The sequence below is a fragment of the Rhinichthys klamathensis genome, unplaced genomic scaffold (genome assembly GCF_029890125.1).
Source record: "Rhinichthys klamathensis goyatoka isolate OS25496 unplaced genomic scaffold, OSU_Roscu_1.1 h1tg000111l_1, whole genome shotgun sequence".
NCBI lineage: Eukaryota > Metazoa > Chordata > Actinopteri > Cypriniformes > Leuciscidae > Rhinichthys > Rhinichthys klamathensis.
This window is the reverse complement of record NW_026606649.1, coordinates 13,863,021-13,890,454: the sequence shown is the minus strand read 5'-3', so window position 1 is coordinate 13,890,454 and position 27,434 is coordinate 13,863,021. Positions and strand designations below refer to the sequence as shown.

General features: G+C 41.8%; 1 protein-coding gene across 1 annotated transcript in view; it reads left to right on the top strand.

Moving 5' to 3' along the window:
- The window catches only part of kcng2 (potassium voltage-gated channel, subfamily G, member 2), a 41,214-nt gene that overhangs the window by 5,808 nt on the left and 7,972 nt on the right, over positions 1–27,434 (top strand). Inside the window, exon 2 of the mRNA XM_056254578.1 lies at positions 2,375–3,255. Within this exon, the coding sequence (XP_056110553.1) occupies positions 2,452–3,255 (804 nt within the window). The 5' untranslated portion in view covers positions 2,375–2,451. The remainder of the gene's footprint in view (positions 1–2,374; positions 3,256–27,434) is intronic.

Genomic DNA, 27,434 nt, shown 5'->3' with positions numbered 1-27,434 from the left:
ATGGGACTGATGGAAGAACCTATATGAGTATTTTATATTATGTTATTTTTAACCTATATGAGTAAATACTATTCTGAGTATTTTTGCCCTTGAGACAGTCAACGTGCTGAAGCTATTCTTAATCCAGAGTTCATGGAATGATGGATTGGAAATGCTCAATTCTGCACCCGTGCAAAAGTGTACTCATTTTCACTCAAAATCTTCAGGGCAGAGAAAACTTAGAGAGACTTAATTCCATATTAATTGCAATTAAATGAAAATGTATTGTAGTTTAAATGTATTTTAAATGTATTTAGCTGAAAGTGTTTTTTCAGTAAGACTTAAGAACATTTTTGTATGACATTTTATATATGTTTCTATTGTCATTATAATACGGTTAAGCTAAATGTACTGACAAGAATTTATGTTCAACTAAAATATACTTTTAATGTAATTTATTTTGAAACCTGTATGTCATGTATTGAAATATATTTGTAGTAATGAAGCAATTTAGTAAATTTTCCAAACATTAACTTTAAGGCCTGGTTTCACAGACAAGGCTTAGATTAAGCCAGGAGTTGGGCTTTCAATTAGGGAATTTAAGTAGCTTTTTATAAATGTGCCCTAGAGAGAGAAAAAAAAAACATTACTGGTGTGCATCTTGAGACAAAACATCGGCACTGACATATTTTAAGATATGTCAGTGCAAGTTGCTTTCAGTTATGGTAAAACAGCTCAAACATGCATTTTAGTCTGGGACTTGGCTTAAGACTTGTCTGTGAAAATGTAATAGTGAATCGGGCATAAAGAACACACAATAGTTACACTTATAATCAAATACATGTGCTTTAGTATGTTATTCAACACATTATAATCAGTGTACTTGTTAAAACATGTTAAAAGATTATTAAAACAGTGATTTAAAGTGTACTTTAAAGTAAAACATAATTCTTAAGACAGAATTCTTAAGTGTGTTAAGAAACAGTCATGAAAGTGTACTCTTATATATTTATACAGGTGTAAACTTAAAGATTTAAAGTACACCACAAGTGCACATACAATACAGGGTGCTAATGTGACTGGCATTATTGTGACTGAATAACGATTAATTTTATTCTGATCCTCACAAAGCTTTTATATGGCTTCAGAACAGAAGACATGGAATATACCTCAAGCACACAGTTCTTTTGTGTCCATTTTTGAAGCTGAAAGGACTAGTCCATATTAATTGTAATTACACAGGGAAAAATAACAACCAGATCTATTCCTTTAAGACACAACACAATGGAAGTTGTGCACAGTCCCCTTGCGTTATGTCTAGCTCTGATTGTGTTGCGTCTCATTATGTTGTTGTTTTTGTGGCTTAAAGGGTCTGCAGGGGTTAAACATTAAAGGGGACATTAAACATATGAAAAAATAATACAGTGATAAACAGGAAAGTGATGATCAATGATGCAAACAGAATTCAATTCTGCTGTAAAGACAACAGTATTATTATTTAGCTGAAGTCAGTTCGGTGTTGATTCATTTCAGAAGAAAATTGTGCATTATTCACTGTGAGTTCAATGTTGATTCAGTTCAGTTCAATAACAGTGTAATAACAGTGCAAAATTCGCCAATTATGAAACAAATTCGAATCAGCTATAAAAGTAGCACTGAAATAGTGTTGTCATCATCCAGCTCAATTCAGTTTAAGTTTTGTTCTCATCTAATAGTGTCAGTGCAGTCAAAACAATAATATTATTGAATATTTTGTGTTCCCAACTAAGCAAGCCAATGGCGACAGTCGCAAAGACCTCAAACTCCAATCAGGTGACAGAAATGTTTCTAACTCAGACATTCAGGGAAACCGTTTAAATAACTGAAATACTGAAAGAGTTATCAAAGCTTGGCTGGCAGTAGAAACACATTTATTTATTTATTTTAAATCTGTGCTACATGACAAGAGAAAACAGAAAAAAACACCCATAATGCATTTTTCTTCCTTTCTGTCACTCCGACTGTCCATGGGCGGGAATATAAAAATGCAGATGTCCAATCTGTAGTTTTAACAAAAGCCCCGTAGCTGTCAAAAAGACACGTTTTGCATCAACTGGTGGATATTTGCTGACAATTAATAGGCATATCTGGGTGCAGATAACATGAAGAAAAAGTGCTCATTATTCTTTCACATACTAGCAATATTGCAACAATACAAAACTGTTTGAAAACCGGAAAACTTAATTATGTGCAGTGTACAAGAGACTTTTTCCTTTTGTTTTGTGGAGTATTTCCAGTGTGTTTTGGATATATCTTGACCAAAGAATCTTTTTGTGTTGTGCCCGTTGTGCTTGCACCCAGGAGCAGGAACTATAGCGTCTTCATTATTAATATCTGCCTCTTTTATCTCTCAAAGCTCCGCCATGATGACCACCGTGACCTGGTAGACTGTGTATTTGTGGAGTGTACGACCTGCACAGCCACGTGGCAGAGATGTACCAAGAGGTGGCTTTCCTAGCAGGCAGCACTGATCATCAGTTTACCTCCTTCCACTTTAAAACTTTGGAGAACCCCCATGAAATCAGCAGCAAAAAGGGTGTGTTCTACAAACGCGTGCAAATTCAGCGCAAGCCCGGCGTACAGAGGGACGAGGTTCACCGGAATCGAGGGGCTGGAGCAGACGAGGGTGTTTTAGCTGACCGTACCGCCATCATCAATGTGGGCGGCATCCGTTATCGCATACCATGGTCCACTCTTGAGGAGTTCCCACTGACGCGCCTGGGGAAGTTACGTAGCTGCAGCAATGCCGAGGAAATCCTCGACCTATGTGATGACTATGACGCGCACTGCAATGAGTTCTTCTTCGACCGAAGCCCCAGCGCCTTCCGCTCCATCGTTACGTTCCTGGCGGCCGGGAAACTCCGTCTTCTGCGGGAGATGTGCGCGCTGTCCTTTCAGGAGGAGCTGTTGTATTGGGGTGTGGAGGAGGCCAGTCTGGAGTGGTGTTGCTTGAGAAAACTGCGTCTTCGGCAGGAGGAGCAGCGGCAGAGACTCCGGCAGGAGGAGGAGGAGGTCGAGCTGACCTCACCCCAGTCGTATGAGGAGGCGCCGGGTGTCGGGGTCCCAGAGGAGGGTCGTCTGGCGGGGTGCATGCACAGCCTCAGAGACATGGTGGAGAACCCTCACTCTGGGATTCCTGGGAAGATCTTTGCCTGCCTCTCGGTGGTGTTTGTGGCCATCACGGCTGTTACACTGTGTGTCAGCACCATGCCTGACATGAGGGAGGAGGAGGAGAGGGTGAGTGTACACTTACATGATCCAGACTAGGGCTTGTGTGACTATTACTTTCTTCATTCTTCAGTATTTTTGTCTAGTTTTCCAGTTATCTAAACATCCTTAAAAAGATTTTCAGGGAATACATACTGTATAGAATTTATTAAGGGTGGCTTAAAGGGATACTCCACCTAAAAATTCGTTCATCATTTGCTTACCCTCATGTCGTCCCACATGTATATGACTTTCTTACTCCAGAAAAACACAAACAAAGATTTTTAGGAAAAAAATCTGTGAGTCCATATAATGCAAGTGAGTAGATCCCTCAAAGTTGAGGCTTCAAAAAAACATACAAAGTGAACATGACTAATCCATATGTCCCCAGTTTGCGAAACAATGTCTTCTGAAGCTAAATTATAGCTACTATAACAATAAATGTGTATATACACTACCGTTCAAAAGTTTGGGGTCAGTGAGAATTTTATTTTTATTTTTTGGAGGAAAGAAATCAATACCTTTATTTATCAAGGAATAATTAATTTGATCAAAAGTGACAGTAAAGACATTTATAATGTTACACAAGTCTTTTGAACTTCCTATTCATCAAAGAATCCTAAAAAAAACCAAAAAAACTGACAGACCAACAACTGTTTCAACATTGATAATAATAATAAATGTTTCTTGAGCATCAAATCCTCATATTATACTGATTTGTGAAGGATCATTTGACACTGAAGACACTGACACTGGTGATGCTGAAAATTCAGCTTTGATCACAGGAATAAATTACACTTTACTATATATTCACACAGAAAACAGCTGATTTACACTGGAATAATATTTAATACTATAACTGATTTTTGTTGTATTTTTAATCAAATAAGCGCAGCCATGGTTAGCAGAAGAGAATTCTTTTAAAAGTATTTAAAATCGTACCGACCCCAAACTTTTGAACGGTAGTGTATATACACACTCACCTAAAGGATTATTAGGAACACCATACTAATACTGTGTTTGACCCCCTTTCGCCTTCAGAACTGCCTTAATTCTACGTGGCATTGAGTCAACAAGGTGCTGAAAGCATTCTTTAGAAATGTTGGCCCATATTGATAGGATAGCATCTTGCAGTTGATGGAGATTTGTGGGATGCACATCCAGGGCACGAAGCTCCCGTTCCACCACATCCCAAAGATGCTCTATTGGGTTGAGATCTGATGACTGTGGGGGCCATTTTAGTACAGTGAACTCATTGTCATGTTCAAGAAACCAATTTGAAATGATTCGAGCTTTGTGACATGGTGCATTATCCTGCTGGAAGTAGCCATCAGAGGATGGATACATGGTGGCCATAAAGGGATGGACATGGTCAGAAACAATGCTCAGGTAGGCCGTGGCATTTAAATGATGCCCAATTGGCACTAAGGGGCCTAAAGTGTGCCAAGAAAACATCCCCCACACCATTACACCACCACCACCAGGCTGCACAGTGGTAACAAGGCATGATGGATCCATGTTCTCATTCTGTTTACGCCAAATTCTGACTCTACCATCTGAATGTCTCAACAGAAATCGAGACTCATCAGACCAGGCAACATTTTTCCAGTCTTCAACTCTCCAATTTTGGTGAGCTCTTGCAAATTGTAGCCTCTTTTTCCTATTTGTAGTGGAGATGAGTGGTACCCGGTGGGGTCTTCTGCTGTTGTAGCCCATCCGCCTTTAAGGTTGTGCGTGTTGTGGCTTCACAAATGCTTTGCTGCATACCTCGGTTGTAACGAATGGTTATTTCAGTCAAAGTTGCTCTTCTATCAGCTTGAATCAGTCGGCCCATTCTCCTCTGACCTCTAGCATCAACAAGGCATTTTCGCCCACAGGACTGCCACATACGGGATGTTTTTCCCTTTTCACACCATTCTTTGTAAACCCTAGAAATGGTTGTGCGTGAAAATCCCAGTAACCGTGAAATACTCAGACCGGCCCGTCTGGCACCAACAACCATGCCACGCTCAAAATTGCTTAAATCACCTTTCTTTCCCATTCTGACATTCAGTTTGGAGGTCAGGAGATTGTCTTGACCAGGACCACACCCCTAAATGCATTGAAGCAACTGCCATGTGATTGGTTGATTAAATAATTGCATTAATGAGAAATTGAACAGGTGTTCCTAATAATCCTGAGTGAGTGTATATACGTTTGCTTGTCATGAATGTCAGCATGTTGTGAAGCACATTCACATTACCCTTCTAAAAATGCTGATGACAGCATTTGGCAGTTGACTGGAAGTGTGTGTTTTTTAAGCATAAAATTGGGAGGTCCCATACACTATATGGACTCACAGAGATGGATTATTTAAAAAAAAAATCTTCATCAGAAAAAAGTAATTTGCATCTGGGACAGCATGAGGGTGAGTAAATGATGAAAGAATTTTCATTTCTGGGTGGACTATACCTTTTAAATGTCTAAATTGGGGTCAGTGTGGGGTCGTATGCATTTTTTCTTCTTAAATGACATATCTGGTTGTAAGGATTTTTTATTTTTTTTTACTGTGAAACAAGACTTTAAAAAAAGGATTGTGAAAAAGATTGTTCTGCTGTGTAATTACCTAATGTAAATATCTTACCAGGCAGCATCAGCAGTCTGACAGTACGTTTTTGTGTGTGTGTGTGTGTGTGTGGCTAAGGAATGAAATCTTGCATATCTCCAAAGGTGTGGGTTGCATTGACATAGATGGTGCAAAACAGATATGTCCCACTCACTTATAGTTTCTGTCAACCTCAGAGTCACACATGGTTAGTTTCAGGAGTCTTCCAAGAAGTTTTGACTGGTTTTGGACTGTGAACAGTCTAAACAGAAGTTAGGACGCCATAAAGATATATTATATAGATTATATATTAAAATAGTGGTTGGGCTGCTTTTATTACACTTTTTGATGGCTGAAAGCTCCAATACTGATTCATTGCTTGGAAAATGAACAACCAGTATATTCTTTAAAATATCTCATTTTGTGTTCTATGCAAGAAGGAAAATCAAATGGATTTGGAATGGGATGATGCCTGGATGTTCATTAATGGGTGAACTATCCTTTTAAACGTTAAACTGAAGAGAATAGGCTTTATGCCGAGCGTCACGTGACCAAACCGGAAAACGGGTCTCATTGCATCCGCTTGTCAGAGAAAGTGTTAACGGGCGTAAGAACTAACTACGATATCTATGGTTCTCTTACGAGAGGCGGGAAAGATTCATCTTTGCTGAGAGTTTGAAGCCAAACAATTATTTCATAATTTGTATCCATTGACAACGCAGTTCCTCTGCGGCAGACCTAGAGCAGGCTAGCTAGCAGCTCATTGGTTCGCTCAGAGAGAACTGCTTAAGCCTATGGGAGAGCGGGGCTGAACCCGCTGCCAATGAGAAGCGCCCGCGCGCTCATTGCATCATGGCCCGCCAGAATGGGCGTGGCTATGGTGTATATAACAGTCTCTCCCAGGCTTATATGTTGATTCATTTCATCTTCAGCAAGCTACACGCTTCTGCTGTCCTGAGAAAAGCCGTCGCCGTCGAGAAGGCATCACTCTAGCGAGCTCCCGGACCCTGAAGAAGCCGGCCGTCTTCGCCACCTTCAGCCGCCCTGCAAGCTAGCGCCATCCGACGACTGTATCCTTCTTTTCTCTATATCTAAAAGAGCCGAGCGTCTTTTTAAAGATGTCTCGTTTTTCCTGCGGCTCTTGCCGCGCTCCTCTCGAGGACGGAGACCGCCATGTCATCTGCGCTCTCTGCCTGGGACTCGAGCACGCAGAACTCGCCCTCGCGGATGGAGGATGCGACTTCTGTGAGAGCCTGCCGTTGTCGTCCCTGCGGGCACGACTTCTGGCGGCAAAATCCGCTCCCGCGCCGCCTCCCTCTTCGCCGCGTAAAAAGAAACGCCGCTCCCAGAGGCCGCCGGAGCCCCCTGCGGAACCATGCGGGCCGCCGCCGCCGCTTCCCGCTCTCCCTCCCCGCCCCAGCCGGACATACAGTTGCCGCCGAGTGGCCGCTCTGTCGCTTCCGATGACGCCGCGGAGGAGAAGGATTCCTGTTCACTGCTCGGACAGTGAGGAATGGTCATCTCTCGGATCCACGAGAGAGTCGGCGGGGATCCGCGCCGGGATAGAGGAGGAACTAATGCGCCTCCTCTCACAGGCCGTCGAACGCCTCGGTCTCGAGTGGTCTCCTCCACCCGAGCAGGCCCCGAACCGGATGGACGGCAGCTTTTTTCATCGGCGCTCGACCCCCGCGTGCAACCGGGCCGCCCCATTCCTGCCTGAACTTCACACAGAGCTGACGAAGTCCTGGAATGCCCCGCTCTCGGCTAGAAACCGCTCCGATATATCCGCCTCGCTGCGCTCGGTGGACGGAGCCGCCGAAAAAGGTTACTCAGCCATGCCGCCCGTTGAGGACTTGGTCGCCGCACACCTCTGCCCGCCCTCTGCTAGATGGCGCTCTTCCCCCACGCTTCCTTCGAAAGCTTGCAGAGCGACCTCGAGCTTTCATGCTCGCGCCTACGCCGCCGCCGGTCAGGCCGCCGCAGCGCTGCATTCTATGTCTGTCCTCCAAGTGTTACAGAGCGATATTCTCCGTGAGTGGGCCGAGAGCGGTAGAAACCCCTCCCCCGCTGTCACGGATCTGAGAAGTGCTACGGACCTCGCCCTTCGCGCCACTAAAGCCGCCGCACAAGCTCTGGGGAGATGCATGGCCAGCCTTTGTGTATCCGAGAGACACTTATGGCTCACGCTCGCCGACATGGGAGATTCTGAGCGCGCCGCGTTTCTTAACGCGCCCCTCTCCCCGACGGGCCTTTTTGGATCTGCTGTCACGGGAATCGTCGATCGCTTTTCCGAGGTCCAGAAAGCCACTCAGGCCATGAATTTGTTTCTGCCCCGCCGCGCTAGCTCTTCCGCAGGCCGCTCTCGCGAGCCTCCTGCCAGAGCCCCACCACAGCGCCCCCCTCCGCAGACTCAAACAGCCCAGCGCAGACAGGGCGGCCGCCCTCGCTCTCGCTCTGACAGCCGCCGCAGACCGCCGCCCCCACGGGGCCCGCGACCCAAGATCACGCTGAAGCCTGATCATCAGAAGTCTGCCTAGCAAAGTTAAGAAAACGACGGTGCTCTCCCGCTGCGGCCGGACCGCCGTCAAAGCTTCGCCCTCTGCCAGTCCCCGTTGTTTCGCCGACTGCTGTAGTGTTGACCGCCACAAACAAGCCGGTGTCCCAGCCCGCTTGCGAGCGACAAAAAGCCGTTTTCACGGCTACCCAGAGAAATCTCAAAAAGAGAAAATATGCCAGTTGTGTAGAAAATGTGCCCACAATCATGTGTTCACCCATACACACAAGCATAACATATCCCGTGTCTCTCTCAGAGCCCCATCACATGAAACGGGCACAGCCCGCTCTAATATCAGAGAACATAAACACGCCCACGAGCTCATGCGCGTGTCCCCTCTCTGCTCGCTCTGTTTCACGGCCCATAGACTCCTCTCTGAGTGCAAATCCCGTTGCCACACACACTCAAAGCGCGCCCACACACTGTGTCCAGCCCGCTATGTGCAGCAATCAGGGCAATATAGCCATTCGGCCACTAGCCGCATGCTCCAAAGCGTGGGAAGCCATTCCAGGCATTTCCCCGTGGGTGCTAAGCATTATAAAGAACGGCTATCTGCTACAGTTTCGCCGCCGCCCGCCTCGTGCGCGCGCTCGGCTCGAATCTACTGTCAGCCCGCTGGCCACCGGCACGCTCCGCTCAGAAATTGCGACGCTGTTGCAAAAGGGCGCCATAGAGAGAGTCCCACCATCTATGACCGAGTCGGGGTTTTACGGCCGTTATTTTCTCAAGAAAGACGGCGGCCTCAGACCGATTTTAGATCTCAGGTTTTTGAACAAAGTGCTCATGAAGAGACCGTTCAAGATGCTCACTACCAGGAAACTCCTCGCGCAGGTGCGCCAGGGGGACTGGTTCATCTCTCTAGACCTGAAAGACGCCTATTTTCAGATCCAGATAAATCCCCGTCACAGGCCATTCTTACGTTTCGCCTTCGAGGGTCATGTTTATCAATACGCCGTTCTCCCGTTCGGCTTATCCCTGGCGCCCCGTACATTCACGAAGTGCATGGATACGGCGCTCGCCCCCCTGCGGAGCCAGGGGCTGCGCATATTGAATTATCTGGACGACTGGCTGATTTTGGCCCAATTACAGACGGAGCTTCTGTCGCACCGCGCAGTTCTCCTCGACCATCTGAAAACGCTGGGCCTCTCTGTCAACTGGACAAAGAGCTCCCTTCAACCCAGTCAATCGATTTCCTTTCTAGGAATAGATTTGAACTCGGTCACGATGACGGCTCGCCTGTCTACACAGCGCGCGCGCAGTGTTCAGCGACTGGCCGCCTCGTTTCAGATGGGCACCCGCACACCTCTGAAAACTTTTCAGAGGATGCTGGGTTACATGGCCTCAGCCTCCGCTGTGCTTCAGCTGGGCCTTCTGCACATGCGCCCGCTTCAGCTTTGGTTAAACAGCCGTGTACCCCACCGCGCGTGGAACACGGGCCGCCAGCTGATCAGAGTTACGCAGACATGTCTCACGGCGCTGCAGCCATGGACAGTAGCAGAATGGTTTCGGCAGGGCGTCACGATGGGGACCTTTTCCCGCCGAAAAGTCATCTCGACAGATGCATCCAACACGGGTTGGGGTGCAGTCTGCGAGGGCTCACCGGCCTTCGGCCATTGGTCGACACAGGAAAGCCCCTTACACATAAACTGTCTGGAAATGCTTGCGGTCGAGAACGCGCTCTCGCGCTTCCTCCCGCTCATTCGGGGACACCACGTCCTGATCCGTTCGGACAACATGGCTGTGGTCTCCTATCTCAACCGTCAGGGCGGCGTCAGATCCAGGAATCTCTTCCTACTGACACACCGCATTTTAGTTTGGTCTCAGAGCCGCCTGCTCTCGCTCAGAGCGACGCACGTGCCGGGCCATCTGAACGACGGTCCAGACATACTGTCCAGGAACCTCATCTCCTCAGGAGAATGGTCCCTGAACACACAAACGGTCCAAATACTGTGGCGGCTATTCGGCAGAGCAGAAGTGGACCTCTTCGCGTCAGAAGAGAACGCTCACTGCCCAATATTTTTTTCAAGGAGCGAGGACGCGCTAGCCCAGGAATGACCTCGCCGCCCGCTCTATGCATTCCCTCCGATCGCTCTGCTACCACAGGTAATTCAGAGGATCAGGGACACACGACACTCGGTGCTCCTCATAGCCCCGCGTTGGGAGAGTCAGAATTGGGTTCCGGAGCTCACTCAGCTGTCACAGACAGCCCCGTGGCCCATCCCAGTCAGAGCAGATCTCCTCTCTCAAGCTCGCGGCACGATCTGGCAGCCCCATCCACGACGCTGGGCGCTACATGCATGGGTGATCAACGACTATTCGTCGATTTGCCAGAGGGAGTAAGAAACACTATCATACAGGCTAGAGCACCTTCCACGAGAAGGCTCTATGCGTCTAAATGGTCTGTGTTCTCAAGATGGTGCACCGACAAACATCTGGACCCACGGTCATGCGAGGTGCCGTCTTTGCTTGTTTTCCTTCAAGAGATGCTGGACAAGGGCAGGTCCCCCTCCACTCTCAAGGTTTACGTGGCAGCCGTCGCGGCGTTCTCTGAACCCCGACGCGCTCAGTCCCTGGGCAAAGACGAGTTAGTCATCCGCTTCCTCAGGGGAGCTAAGAGGATGAACCCTCCGCGCCCCCCTTCGGTTCCTATCTGGGATCTTTCTATAGTTCTCGAAGCTATGAAAGCACCCCCGTTCGAACCGCTCGAGTCTGTGGACCTAAAATACCTCTCGCTCAAAACCGTTTTTCTGACGGCTCTGTCCTCAGTAAAACGCGTGGGGGATCTGCACGCGCTCTCATCCAGCGCCGCGTGTCTTGAGTTTGGACCGAATGATTCTGTTGTCATTCTCAAACCTAGGCATGGCTATGTCCCGAAGGCGATTGGTACCCCGTTCAGGGCTCAGATTATTTCCCTATCGGCTCTGCCTTCATCCGATAGTGAGCGCGACGCCAATCTCCTCTGCCCGGTGCGGGCTCTGAGATTGTACACTACGCGCGCTGCCGCGTTCAGACGCGCTGAGCAGCTTTTCGTGTCGTTTTCGCACCAAAAAGCTTTTCGCACCAAAGGTCTGGCCGCCTCTAAACAGACACTGTCTAGATGGATAGTAGACGCTATCGCCTCTGCTTACGCATCTAAATGCCTGCCATGCCCTCTGGGCATCAGGGCGCACTCCACTAGAGGCATGGCCTCATCGTGGGCATGGTCCTGTGGAATTTCCATTCATGACATTTGTGTGGCCGCGGGATGGGCCTCCCCGTCCACTTTTGTCAGATTTTACAACTTGGAAGTTCCCGCCTTGCAGGCAAAATTACTAGCTGTCTAACGACCAGCTCCCTAAGAAGCTGCATTATTGGGAGTCCCTCACACAACCGGTTCGCCCCTTGTGCTCTCCTTAAATGCTTATGTATACACTTCATGTGCCCGCTCTGCCGGCCTCATATTACATTCACTCCACGTTAAAAATCCCCCGGTATCACCCTGGGATTCATGAGTGGATTCATAGCGCGCACGGCGTTGACCAGGTGTTCCCGCAGCGTAAGCTAGCTTACGCAATACGAGAGAACCTCTCGTAAGAGAACGAATCGGTTACCTAACGTAACCTCGGTTCTCTCTAGAAGAGGGAACGAGTATTGCGTTCCCGGCCGTGCTTGCGCTACTAGCGTTTCGCTTCACGCTGAAATAAATCAACATATAAGCCTGGGAGAGACTGTTACACCATAGCCACGCCCATTCTGGCGGGCCATGATGCAATGAGCTCGTTCTAGCTCCTCTTCTAGAGAGAACCGAGGTTACGTTAGGTAACCGATTCGATTTTTAGGTAATCAGCTAACCTACTAAGTTCACTTTATTATTGGTGTTTTATGCTATTTAAATATCTAAATGTTATTGTGAAGAAGAAAAATTAAAAAACTTTTAAATATCAATCTGCACATGCGAGGGACATTTATGCTCATTTTTGCTTGCTCCTTTTAAGTTATTTTGAGTAAAACCGCAAAAAAAAAAATCATGAAGCACATACAAAAGACCTGAATCGGAAGCGATGTGATCTGTTTTCCGGCTTGGTCACGTGACGCTCGGCATAAAGCGCATTATACTGGAAATCAAAGTTTGATGCAGACTTCAGTGAACTTACGTGAACATTTCACTTAAGAGTTTATGTTAAGCAAAACTGCAGCAAACTTTTTTAAAAAGTGCAAAGTTAATGATATTTGAGTTAGAGTACAGCCACTTAAAACACCTCTGGGCATAAAACCGACTTTCAGTTTGGCCTTTGACAAAAACTGAGTTCTCCTTCATCTCTGTATCTCTCTGCAATTGATGATGTGAATCATTTTCTCTGTAAACAATTCAGATACATGAGATGCTTGTGTAAGCTGTGTGTGTGTGTGTGTGTGTGTGAGAGAGAGAGAGAGAGAGAGAGAGAGAGAGAGAGAGAGAGAGAGAGAGAGAGAGAGAGAGAGAGAGAGAGAGAGAGAGAGAGAGAGAGAGAGAGAGAGAGAGAGAGAGAGAGAGAGAGAGAGAGAGAGAGAGAGAGAGAGAGAAAGAGAGAGAGAGAGTCTCAGTAGCTAAACTGTGTACTGTAGGAGGAATTTTTTTTTTTTTTTTTACAGAAACAGGCATGACAGCCTGGGGGACAGCATCTCAAGTAGTCCAGGGCCCGATCTCATGAATACCAAATTAGCCATATTCCACAGAACTATTGTAAAAGCCTGGCAGCTGTTCCTCTATCACTAACACACATGTGCTTACTCACTCACTCACACACGCCAACACTCATTCACACAACTTTGTTTCATTGTATTCCTGAGGACATCTCAGAGACTTCTATTGTTTAAAGCTAATTATAATTACTATTGACCAAATCAACCCCTTAAACACTAACATTTCAGACTTTTAAACAACAGTGTTTTCTTTATTTATGAATGAGTTTAGCAATTGAAGACATCTCCAATGAGAGTTTTTGTCACTTTCAGGGACTATCCGAGCCCCTAAAAGAAATTGTAGACTGCTAAACAACAGTATTTCATTATTTAGAAAAGATTTAATAGTTTAGAATGTCTCAGAATAGGGAGGTTTTGTCAAATTTTTAATAAGCTCTGTTTCTGGGACAAAATCCAGTTTGTATAGTTTGTCCTCAAACTATATACGTACAGTTCACACTAACACACAACACTTCTAAGGACACATCCTAACATAGATAGAGTCTCATATGTTTCTGATTTGAAATACTCTACATAAGCTACAACTCAAATCACAGCTGATTCCAATAGAGTTTGGTGTTAGCATCATGCTAAGTTAATGATCTGCATGTCTCATTTCTGGAATTACACAAAAAATACATAGCACGCACACAAATACTCGGTAAAATGGCATTTTATTTAGAACTTAAGCCAACAATTTATTTTTACAGTTATGCATGTTACATGTATTTACTACAGTAATAAGAGTAAATTATGCATAATTACAACATCTAACCCTAACCCTACATGTAATTAAATCATATTACTGAGTAGTTACTTATATAATTACACTATAACAATGACACCTTAAAATAAAGTGTAACAAACTTTTTTACGGTATCAATATTTGTATAAGCCTATTAAATACATTTACAGTATAATTGTCCCACTTCATCTATCATCTTGGATTTTTTTTTTCACTCAGCTTGTGGTTCTTAGTTTTTCTTAGTGCATTTCGGGATTGCCTTATGAAGCATGCAATGCCACATTAGAACTTTAGAGCTTATATCGTGATGGAGACTTCTGTTGCTTTTATATACGCTATTATATTCGCCATAAACCCCACAAAAACAGCTAAATCTGTTCCCAGCACACATTCAAAGTTTTTTATCTTTGCTTTTTGGTCTGTATCCCAAGGAGCTTATTTCCCTTAAATAAGAGCAGTTTTAATATTTAATGATGCTTTATTAACAAAGTTCGGGAGGTTCATGCTCAGATAATCATCCTAATTAGCCAACACAGTCTCATGAAAGTGCGTATCTATACCACGAATGTCATTTCTCGTGCCATTTATACGCCAAAAATGGTTTTTGCGTGCATATGCTACGCACTGAAAACCCCTTGGGTAGGTTTAGGGGGAGGGGGGTGGGGAGTGCGTGCGTATTACACGCCATAAAGTGCGTATCATATGCACGCGAAAACTGCGTATCATATAGACGCAAAAACATTTTGGCGTATAAATGGCACGAGAAATGACATTCGTGGTATAGATACGCACTTTCATGAGATCGGGCTCAATTAGCACAGGAGGAGCACATTCAGTTAATCAACTCAATTAGCGTGACAGGAGGTATATATACAGCAGACTTACATCTGTCCCACGTTTTCCAGCATCCCTCCACCACCCCATCTCCTCACTCATAACTATTTCTATCCCAACCTGGGATGGGTGGAGTACTCTGGGCTCGGAGCCCTCCCCTCGGACAGCACGCCAAATACGCATAACCTTTACTCTATCTGATTATATGTAAATGTGACCTCGTGAAACTCATTAAAAATTTAACAGTAGAAGAGAATTTAGTCATGTATTATCTGCAGTGAACTTCAAATACACTATTTATAATGTGCTAATCAAGCCAAGACGTGTAATAACCCCAGTTATACGAGCCTATATCTGAAATGCCTTGACTGTTAGTGATAATATTGACATCAGATGTAATTAGAGTTTAAGGGAAAACTCAACAACAACAATAATAATCCTATTCCCAGGGCTTGTCGTAGCACTTCTCAACCATTCCAAGTTAAGAGTGTTTGGAGCACAGGCCTCCGAATGACATCAATAAAGACGATGGAAATTGAAGCGAAGAGAGGGCGAGAGAGAGAGAGAGAGAGAGAGAGAGAGAGAGAGAGAGAGAGAGAGAGAGAGAGAGAGAGAGAGAGAGAGAGAGAGAGAGAGATGAGAGAGAGAGAGAGAGAGAGAGAGAGAGAGAGAGAGAGAGAGAGAGAGAGAGAGAGAGAGAGAGTCTTCCACAATCAAAGGGCCACACTGAAGAACAGCAGGAGGAATCCAGGGAGCTCTTTATCTTCAAAGAGACAATCAATCACTGCCAGCAATGAATTCTGCTCCGGAACCCTCCACACGCACACACACACACACACACACTGAAACAGACATATGAATATCCATGTGAACACATCCATATACATTATACAGTCACCATGTTTTCATGTTTTAGGGGGACTTTCAATATAGACATAATGATTTTTTATACTGCACAAACTATATATTTTATCCCCTAAACCTACCTAATCACAGAAAACTTTCTGCATTTTTACATTTTCAAAAAAACATCATTTAGTATGATTTATATGCTGTTTTCCTCATGGAAATTTCTGATATTGCCATCTTTGTGGGGACATTTTGTCCCCATAATGTATAGGGTTTACCAGGAAACACACGCACACATGTTGGGTTTCTATTAGGGATGCACCGATCCACATTTTTTCACTTCCGATCCGATCCCGATACCTGAATTTGGATATCGGCCGATACCGATTCTATTCCGATACCAGAGCTGTGTTTGCTTTAATATTATTATTATCATTATTGTTGATTTTATATGATGCTGAAATAAACTCCTCTCAACAGGCAAGTATGATATGTACGTATATATGCGTGTATGTCCTAAAAGGCAACTTTAGGTAAGTATAAGGTCAGAAAAACAGGAAATCCTGTTAACAGGAAAAATCCCATTCTGAAAGCAAATATGCAACTGCAAGGGTTTCAAATTGATTGTCATGTCAATATTTATTACATTCCCAAAATGTCAAATACTTGAGTCTTGAAATATAAGAAAAGTGCAAGTGTAAACATCTTACACACACACTATCAATAAAACAGTTTGCATCAACAGCAAAAAAAAAAACAAGTACACTGGCTCTTTTAGCATCAACAAATCAAGGTTTTAAAATGTAAAATATTAGAAATATAAGAAAAGTGCAATAGTCCAACATTTTCGTAGGCTATTCGTGATTCAGCTGCTCTGAATTGTCAAAACACCATTCAAACTCTATTCAAACTTCTTGCTACAGATGCGAAAAACGCAGATTTTTGTTTTATGACGGACGAAAGATTCAGTGGCAGTATGCAAGCGTGATTGACATAACGTGAGGTCGTATTTATTTTTTAACGTGCGAAAATTTCAGACGTGAATTTCGGACTCCGTGTGCAAGGGCCTTAACACACACACACACACACACACTCTATCAATAAAACGGCTCCCGTTGTCTTTCTGCCCACTGGCTAAAAAATCCTCGTGTTCTTTAACGTGGTGCTTTTTTAAATGTTTGATTGCGTTCGTTGTGTTGACCGACGCGAGGGAGCTTCCACCTCTCTGAATTACAGCTTTGCAAACATTGCATTTTGCTGTCTTGCTCCGCGGTGTTTCCAGTGTGAAGTATTTCCACACAGCGGACATAATGCTGCTCAATGCTTTCCTGCTAGCTGGCTGCAAACTGCGGAATGGATTTTCTGAGCGGAGGCGTGTCTCATGACTCTGTGTCTATTTGAGCCGCGCCTCCGTTCAGGAAATCCATTCCACAGTTTGCAGCCAGCTAGCAGACTAGCCGGCGGGAATCAATTTTGGAGTCATTTCAGCAGACAACGTTAAAGCGCAGACATGGCTCATGGATATCGGATATCTCCGCAGGTTGGATCGGGAAAATCCGATACGTGAATTTACGCTGGTATCGGTCCCGATACCGATACTGGATCGGATCGGCCCCATCCCTAGTTTCTATGTTCAATTTTTACATCTTCAAAAAAACATCATACAATATATAAGCTGATTTCCTCATTAGGACCAAAAAATATCCCCACAAAGTCAAAGATATCTGGTATTGCTATCCTTGTGGTGGCATTTTATCCACATCCAACTTGCTTTACGGCACGACGTCACATACATCAACAACATATGAAGCAGCCTCTATTGAAGACACTAGCACGCATTTCAGACGTGAATCATGGTAGAGTCGGTCGGGAAAGTCAAGGAAAAGAAAACGACGGCTTTTCGTGAGTGGTATTTACGACAGTAACGTTAAATACAAGTACTCCACAGTGACTCTAGGGGTCACTGTTTGAGAAAAACGGACACTGCATAGTGTGCCTTTAATTGTGTTGAATGTGCACTTGTAGTGTAATTCAAATCTTAAAAATAAAAACCTATTCTTTTGGATAAAAGTGCACTATGTAATCATGTCAAATGAGAGCAGCCTAGGAACTGTCCATTTGCGTGGCGTCTGAGACTATAGCCTCAAGTGCTACATTACCCTACGGTACTGTCACAATAAGTGTACAAACTCAACTCAAAGCCTGACCTAACTCTCAATTCATACATTATACAACAGCAAACAATTACATTATCACACTAGACACATTATCTGTGGCCTCTGAGGAAACCTGCTGTTATCTATAATGAGTTTGTGATGCACTAAAATGCCTCAATTAGAGAATTAGTTGAGCAACTCGGAGACAGACTGAAAAGAGAAAACACTTGATGAGTTCTGTGAGTAGTTTTTCTCACACAGAAGACGGTGATAAATGATTATTTCACAGATGCTGTGGCCCTTGTCAAACAGAAGTGCACACGTACACAGTGTACTTCACATCTTAAAAAGTTTTTTTTTTTAAACCTGTATTTGCAGATAATATAATATTAATGAAATAAAAGGGCACTTAAGGATACTTAAAGAAAGTGCACTTTCATGACAATATTTTTAACACTGAAGTACACTTTAAAATAGTGCATTTTGTAATGTCAAGTTTTACTTTAAGGTGCATTTTAAATCATGTTTTAATTATCTTTTGTGGTGCTTTAAAGAAGTGCACTTATTTCAGTGTGTTGACTAACATAAAAGTACTTGATTATAATTTCTGTACTGTATGTTTAAATATGCAATTACACATTTATTGAAATACATGTAACATTTTAAATACAATTTTCATTAGAAATGACATTTCAGTGTATTTTAGTTTACCATATGCTTGTCAGTACATTTGTGCGTACACTTATTTCAATGCTTTCAATAGAAGAATGAAATTACATATAAAGATATGATTAAGTCCTACTTAAGTGAGTCAAAAAGTACTCTAAACTTCTGCTAATTGAATTTAATATATACATAATACATTTTCAGTTAATTGCAGATTAAACTAGTGTGTGTGTGTGTGTGTGTTGATATGTTTCAGTGGAAAAAAAGTTGCTGCCTTACATTTTTGTACAATCAACTTGGATAAAGTCATTTCAGCTTAAATTACATTAAACTTACTTAAAACAAATTAGTTGAATCTTGTATAACATAAAAAAGTTTAAAATTGCTTGACTTATTTTGATGAGTTAAAGCAATGGAAAAACATATGTTGTCAAAACCTTTTTTTTACAGTGTATATTGTTTTAAAGGGTTAGTTCACCCAAAAATGAAAATTCTGTCAGTAATTACTCACCCTCATGTTGTTCCAACCCCGTAAGACTTTAGTTCATCTTCGGAACACAAATTAAAATATTTTTTATTAAATCTGAGGGCTGTCTCACTCCTCCATAGGCTTCTATTGTAATTGAAAGGCCCAAAAGCCGGCCCAAAAGTTAGTAAAAACATTGTTAAAATAGACTACAGTGGCTCAACCTTAAGTTTATCAAGCGACGAGAATACTTTTTGTGCACAAAAAAACCTAAAATAATGACTTTATTCAACTATTCGTTTTCTTCTATGTGGGCCTCAGAGTGAGTTCACGTAGTGTAACAGCACAGCGATTCTGGGCTGCACATCAGAACGTAGGCTTAATATTGGCCGACGCTAGTCATGAGTGTGATGCTGGCCAATAGTGAGCCTACGTTCTGACGTGCAGCCCAGAAGCGCTGTGCTGTTACACTACGTGAACTCACTCTGAGGCCCACATAGAAGAACACGTAAACATATGGTTGAGCCACTGTAGTCACTTCGACTTAATTTGTATTTTTAAATGAAAAATAAATTCAAGATTTCCAGGTTTTTGGACCCCACTGCATATATATACAGTTTACACCAATCGCAGGTCAAGATTGTCATAAACATTTGTTATGTGATTGTTTATGTGAAGGTGCTTGTTTTCTAGAAGCATTTCATAATATTGCTTTAGGAGATGCTTTAGTTAGGAACAATTTATTAAAAAAGGCTTTTGGACCCCACTCCATGTATCATAAACATTGATTATGCAATTTGTAGTGATCTCTGAGTGCAACCTAGTGTTGCAAGTGTTAAATTCCCCCTGTGGTGAAAATCAAGCTTTTAGTGTTGTTTATAAGTCAATGTGGTGTTTTTAATATGCTTTAAGACAAGCCATGCAAATTCATAAGTCAACACCATTGCTGTGTATTTTCTCCATAAAACGGAGTCTCAAAAATCCGGTTTGAAATTGTTGGTGGTTCTGACGTCACAAACTACCTTGTAACCAATAACGTCAACATGCCAGTGGGCGGTAGCATATCATTAACAGCAAAGCCTTGAGAGAAGCCAGGTTATCCTCTTATATTTTTCTGTTGATATGAACAATCGGGTACATTTAACAATATAGCTGGTTTATGATGTATATTACAATGTCATGATAAACTACTTCCTTTCTCCACTGATGTTCTAAATTATTATTCAAAGCGTTTGTGATGATTGTTAGAAGACAATAGAAGACAATATAAGACAATTGCCTGACTGAGATTTCGAACGGGAACATGGTTTGTGTAACATTAGCAACATATTATTAGCTGTTTGATAACAAGAAAAGGCTAATCATATTATTTGAATTAATCATCATACTGTTATGCGTCCGACGTTGTAAAGAGCAATACCATTGTGCAGCGTTTACCTCAGTAAGTTGGCCGAGTGAATCTGTGAGCTGGTGTGAGCGAGTGGAGGCGGGGCTAATTTGCATATTCATGAATCCGCATATACTAAATGAAGCAAGAGTGTAGAGTTACATTTTACATTCACATCAGGCTATTTTAAGGCATGAAGACATTTTTTCACAGGAAAAAAACTTTAAATGTAATTTTGGTGATCAAAGATGAGTTCTAAGGGATAAAATTATTGACTACAGCGGGACTTTAAGACTGAAACGGTTATTGACAAAAATAACAATTTTGCACACACACACACACACACACACACACACACACACACACACACACACACACACACACACACACACACGCACGCACACACACCTTTATACCACAGTCAACTGGTCCCATCCATCAGCTCAAATGCCCCTCTGAGATCCTGAACAAGCTCTGACAAAGAGAAGAGGGCAATATCATAGTTGTCAGTCTAGCATCTAACAGAGCACTTGACCTTGAGTTATGATGTCTAGCAGCTGCTGGGACTGAGCTAGAGGGTCCAGTGGGAGAAAGGAGGACAGAAGGTCTCACAAAATATTTTGATCTCATGTGATTCTAAATGAATATTGACAGAATGACACAAGTGAAGCAGTCATGTATGGTGAAAATTGAACAATATTGATAATATCATTAAACCTAAATGACAAAATTACTCCTGTCACTCATCTGTATAGGGTTTTACAGTTAATATATCAAAGCCGTCGACAACTATAGGACAGGCCAATTGTGTACTGTTGGATTGGAGCACCAAAATCCAGCTGAAGCACTCAGACGTGCCCACACACTCAGACAGGAGAGCACTGGAAACATTTGACCCTGACTAAGAGAAGGAGAGAAAGTCAAAGATGATTGCTGAATTGCTACCCGATTTAGAAGGAAATAAAAAGGTGATGATGGACAGAAGGCATTTCATCCTGAGAACAGTTACGCAACCACATCAAACAGTACCTAAGCATATCAGGACAGTCAAATAGACTTATGGTGAAACGGTGCTACTTTCATAATTGTGAATTTGATACAACATTTAAATTAAACAATTATAAAGTCAATCTCACCAGCAGCAAATTGTAAAGGTGAGCATATTTGCTTGACCACTTTGATCAATTTAGGAAACACAGTTAAAACTATTTTGCTATGCTATCATTCATAGCTTTGTAATTAGATTTACTGTTATTTGAAACTTTATTTAAACATTGGGTCATCAAATTTACATGGCATTGCCTTTCAAAATGGCAAGAATCTTGGAAAGTTAATTGTCATTGTACAAGAATTTCAGAATATTGCTTTTGGAGATAATTTAGTTTGGGACAATTAAATAAGTTATAATAACAATATTTGTCTTTTTGCACTAATTTGTGCAAAAAACATTTTTCCAACAGTCTTCTGGTTCTCTGGCAAACTTTAGATGGGAGCCATGTTGTTTTTTGAAGAGCATTGGCTTCCTCCTTGCCATCCATGCACACCATTCACATTCAATGTTTGTCTGATAGTAAGTGGACACGTAAACACTAACCAGTAGACCTTATTCAGAGCAGCGCCATGACATGTATGAAAGGAAGCGAGGCTGTGAGGGATAGACCGTGTTTTCAATGGCATCCGCTGTAAAAAGCCGTATAAAGCTAGATCACTTATAATTTTCCACAGCTCATGTTGTCTGGGATTTTTTGTCTGCTGAAATTTCTTGGGAAGATATTTCTGCAGTGTTTCGTCATCAGAACAATCCAAATCTATCCCTCACAGCCATGCTTTTATTTCTGTTAAAAATCAAAGATGGCGGTGCTGTGAATAAGGTTTATGCAAGAGAGTCATATAGCCTGTCCTTAGATGTTACCCTGGTGTTTTTTTCTGAATTTTATACATCTAGATTTTGGTTGGATGAGCACTTTTGGATTTCTCCCATTTTCACACTGTTGGCAGACTCTAAAGTTTTGTGACCTTTTCAGGAAATCTCTTTTGACCGAGGCTTCCCTTGTGAAAAAGGGATGTGTGTTCATTTTATGTTTATGTTCTTCAATAGGGATAGGGATGCTAAATTAATTACAAAAACTGACTTCAGTTACCTTTTTATAAACTGATTATCCTAGAGGTTACTAGAATACACATACTTTCTCCAGCAAAGACATGTACTCAGATGGACTTCCAGCACAGGGAAGCATCTCTACTTCATATCCACATAAATGCAGACTTTCAGGGTACAGCTACACACTGACAAGCTAGATGATGACAGAGTTTAAGTTATGCAAAAAGTCTTTATTCATAACAAATTAAAAGGCAGTGTACATATTCACTTGAAATTTGGAAATAAAATTCAAATAAGATGTTAGCAGGCAGCTCTTTGAATTCTGTAGTTGACAGGCTTCAGAAAGCGTGGGGAATGTGAGAGGGTCATATGATTGTTTCCGCTGTTTGGTGAATAACATTAAAACACTGAAGGGCCAGGCTCTTACTTCTACTAAAAAATAATAGCCTACTCTTACTAAAACTGCATTTGATTCATTGTTACTGTCTTACAACACAGTTAACTGACGTGTAGGTGGGACTTTTACTCCAGTGAATATTTCTCTTTTTGTTTTGTAGACAGATATACCTAAAAAAATAAAAAAATAAAAAAAATGACCAAAGAAAAAGTTACAGGTTATTTAAAAAATGTCACAATAGAAACCTGTTACATGTGTGTCCTGTGTTTCCCCCGTTCTTTGTGTATTTGGCTCAGTCCTGTTTCTATTTTCCCGCTCCTCGTTACTGTTTAGTTAATTCACCTGTTTACCTGTCATTATCAGTTCATTTGCCCCAGCTGTGCCTTGTTTCCCCATTCTGTTCAATGTGTATTTAAACCCTGTGATTTCTGTTTCCAAATGATGTGCCTGGAGGAAACTCCTGGAGTAAAAGCACTTCTGTTTATATGAGAACATTCCCCTACATACATGCACATATTATGCACAGTAAACCTATCCGTGCCTTGCCACTGATAAAAATGATTTTGTGGTGAAGTAAATTGAAAAAAAACTATGTAATTTCTACATGAAAAAGTTAGTTCAGGCAAGAATTAAAAAAACTATTCAACTATTCAATTCAAGCATGTAGAAATAAAAGCGTATATATCAACATTATAAAATTAAGTAAAATTACTCAACTTTTCTGATACTGGTGTTCCCATCATGCACTGGGCCTTGAATAATTAATGAGGTTGATTTTTCACTGTTTTCCAGCTGTATTTACACTGTTTTATCATTGCTTTTGTTGTTAGGATTTGTAACTTGCCATTTTGTGACATTTGGAGTTCATTTAAATGACACATTCATACATAAAAACGATCCATCAGATGTTACCGTCATTGTGTATTGTGTACCGAGTATTGAGTTCTCTGCTTGTTAAGTACAGTTGCCTCAAATCCATATGTGAATTTTTTTTTATTTATCTTTGTCAAGTTTTTACACACATATTTTTAAAGTAAATTCTACTTATTGTTTTTTTTTCAGTGAAGGCTGCTTATATAGTATCTATAGTTTGCCCACAAAATAAATATTGTCATAATTTAACCAACCACCCCTCAAAACTTTCTTTGACTTTCTTTTGAGGAACATAAAGTTAGGCAGAAGAATGTTTGTTCTGTTGCTCTTTTTCACACAATGAAAGTGAATGGTGACCACATGAAGCTTTCAAGATTTTAGACTCAAATTTCAGTCTGATCACCACTCAAAGTCATCATAGGGCTTCAGAAGACTTGAAATATAGTCATATGGACCACTTTCATGATGCTTTCATTGTGCTTTTTTTGGGTCAATTTTAGTACTTGAAAGATCCAGTTATTCACTTTCATTGTATGGAAACAAGCAACATGGACGTTCTGCTAAGAATCTCATTTAGTGTTCCACAGAAAATGTAATATTGGGGGAATAAATATGGCAAATTTAAACTATTCATTTTACCTTGGTAAAACTCCACGAATAACAACTAAAACATTCTCTTCATCAACTTTTTTCATTATAGGCAATAATCACATTTAATTATACCTTTAAATATTAATGCAGTTCATTAACTGCATGCAAAACCTGATTGTTTCAGAGGAAGCTGGGGATCATGCAGGGCTCGTAAGGAAAATGAAACCTTTTATAAATTAGAAATAGTTTTCTAACTGCCTGTCTGATCTGTGACGGGAAAACATATTTGTCTGGATGCAGCTCATTAATACATTTCAATCAGGGCTTCAGAGTGGATACATTTTTTTTTCCTTAGAGTAATTTGTAATTAAACATGGCCTGAAGGATTGTACAAGTCTGTTCCCTCAGAAACAGCATCATGCGTCAAACAGCTCAAGTATGACTTTAAGGTCTGCTGTGTAATTCTTGACATGCCCATTAAGCAGAAATGTCAGTTTGATATACTAATCAGTTTGCAGTATCTGTGTCAGTAATAACATATGAATAAGATATTAAATAGCAAAGGGTTGGTCGCACATGTGGCATTTGCATTTCTGTTAATTGGCATTATAAAATAGACATCAGATTATGATACTCTGTAACTTTAACTGAGACATTATTAATGATGATTAAATATTGAATCATAATTTTAAAAATCGAGACAAGGCTCTGATATCAGTGTTAGCTATATACGTCTAGACTGATGATGATTCTGTAGCTGTGATGGCTTTAATAAATATGCACCCTGTGGAATTTTCAACATTTTGTTTTAGAAAATAAAACTATGAGAATATTTACCAATTTTTGACATATATAACAATCTAAAATGACTACAATCCGTACTCTACAATTACTCTAAAACATCCAGACAATTTCTTTTATATCCACATGAATTTTATGTACTTTTGTGCCTTCATTTATAGCACCAAAAAAGAGAGAGTGGTAATAAAAGCACCACACGAAACAGGCAAGACTTGAGATAACTCATCTAAATAAACTTGGACCTCATTTACTTACTGGGATGGGGGGATGGGGGTGTTCAACTATTTATTATACTATTTAGTGTTCAACAGGAATGGGAAAGTCAAAAATATTTGAGGGTGAGTAAATTACAGACTTCGTTTCTGGGTGAATTATCCCTTAAAAGCCACATTTTAAAATGCATGAACTGCATTATATAACACATACAGTAGTGCAACGCATTCTCATCCCAAGGCGTCACTAAAATGACAATTTTGACCATGCTTCAATATTCGACGCTTTAGGCACCCTTTAGCGTCAGTTATATGACGCGATCCTAGGGCGTCATCTTACTGACGCTTTACCTTACGCGTCAGTTAGATGACGCGGGTAGGTTTAGGTCTGGGGTAGGGTTAGGATTAGATAGCGTCATCTAACTGACGTTAAAGGTAAAGCGTCAGTGAGATGACGCCCTAGGATCGCGTCATGTAACTGACGCTAAAGGGTGCCTAAAGCGTCAAATATTGAAGCATGGTCAAAATGATTCCCAAGGCGTCAGTTTCATGACGCCTAGGGATGAGAATGGGCTGAGTAGTAATGCATTATATAACAAAAATTTCAAACCTATTTGCAAAAAATACCACAAGCAGTTTGAGGTAACCTGATCTAATACATCCACTTAAAATTCCCTACACAGCAGCTGATTAGAAGTCATCGTAAAATTGCTCCGAAAGTGACAAGTTGTGAGAAAAACGTTAACAGCATTTGTTTGCAGATGCCACTTGATTTAATATTTTGTATTAATGCAATGACATTTAAATGGCAGTAATTTGGTTAAGTTATAAGGTTATAACGTCATTCCACTGTTGCTCAACCGGTCATTTTCTGGGCCATTCCAGATCATTGACGTTCGTGCTTTTAAGCCTCCTACAATTTCCCCCCGTTTTTCAGGCCTGCCGCATAGAAGCATGTGTGCCAGCACTGCTCTTCATTGAGGGGGTGTTCTCAGTCTATTGTGTTGTGTGTTTTAGCATGTAGCACTGAAGACAGACTAATCTAAATTGTGGAGTACGATGCCTTTGGGCAAATTTAAGGCTTAAAGCCTTTCCTCTCTCCAGCCGTCTATTCAGGCTAGATTTCTGTGCATGTATATTATTGCTTCATGAACAGTTGTAGAATTATAACTCCTTTAGAGATACCTAAACCCTCTGGTATTGTTCATTTGGGAGTCACACTCGTGTTGTTCGCAGTCAACAATGTTTCAATTTCAACGTTTTTTCTTTAATATGTTATTTTGAGGGGATTTTGTGTTATGAAACAATATTCATATTTAAATTATGGACCATTTATTTCTATATAAAATATATTTTTTAATTATGTTAAAAACACTCTGTCTGTTTTTTTTGTTTTTGTTTTTGACTATGTAACCCCCTAGAGGGCCTTCTCTGTATGTGCTTGTAATTTGTCATTCAGGTGTTTCTAATTAGCATCTATAAAAGAAGAAATTGTTTGATTAAAAAACATACCCTGAAGAAGGCTGTTTGTGCCGGTACGCGTGGGTTGATGTCTTTTAAATTTTCTATTATGAAATAGCCAGTCAAATAAAGGCTTTTTATTAATTCCTAAGAAGAGTGCCTTGGATTTCCTTCTACTATATGTTAAAAACACATTTTATATGTAGATTGCCTGGGGAAACAACTTTTTTTGCGTCGAACGGATGGCAACAGTTCAAAGAGAAAGTGACTTGGATGTGAGGGACCGAGAGTGATTTTCTGAGTCCTTTTCCTCACTCTGGATGTATACAGTTCTTGGAAGGTGGACAGGGGAACACCAATAATCCTCTGATTTTGTAGCTGAGCCAAACCAGACAGTTATGGAAGTGCAGAGGACAGACTCAGTGACTGCAGAGTAGAACTGCATCAGCAGCTCCTGTGGCAGGTTGAACAACTTCTGCTGGCGAAGGAGGTATAGCCTTTTTTGCAATAGAGCAAATATGATTGTCCCACTTCAGGTCCTGAGAGATGGTAGAGCCCAGCAACCTAAATGACTCCACTGCTGCCACAGTGCTGTTCATGATGGTGAGTGGGGGTAATGCTGGGGTGGTGGTCACAATCATCTCCACTGTTTTGAGCTTGTTCAGCTCCAGGTTGTAATGACTGCACCAGACAGCCAGCTGTCTTGTTCGTGTACAGGGGGAAGGGCAGTGGGGAGAGCACACATCCCTGAGAGGCACTAGTGCTGATTGTGCAGGTGTTGGATGTGAATTTCCCCTGTCTCACTAGCTGTTGCCTATCTGTCAGAAAGCT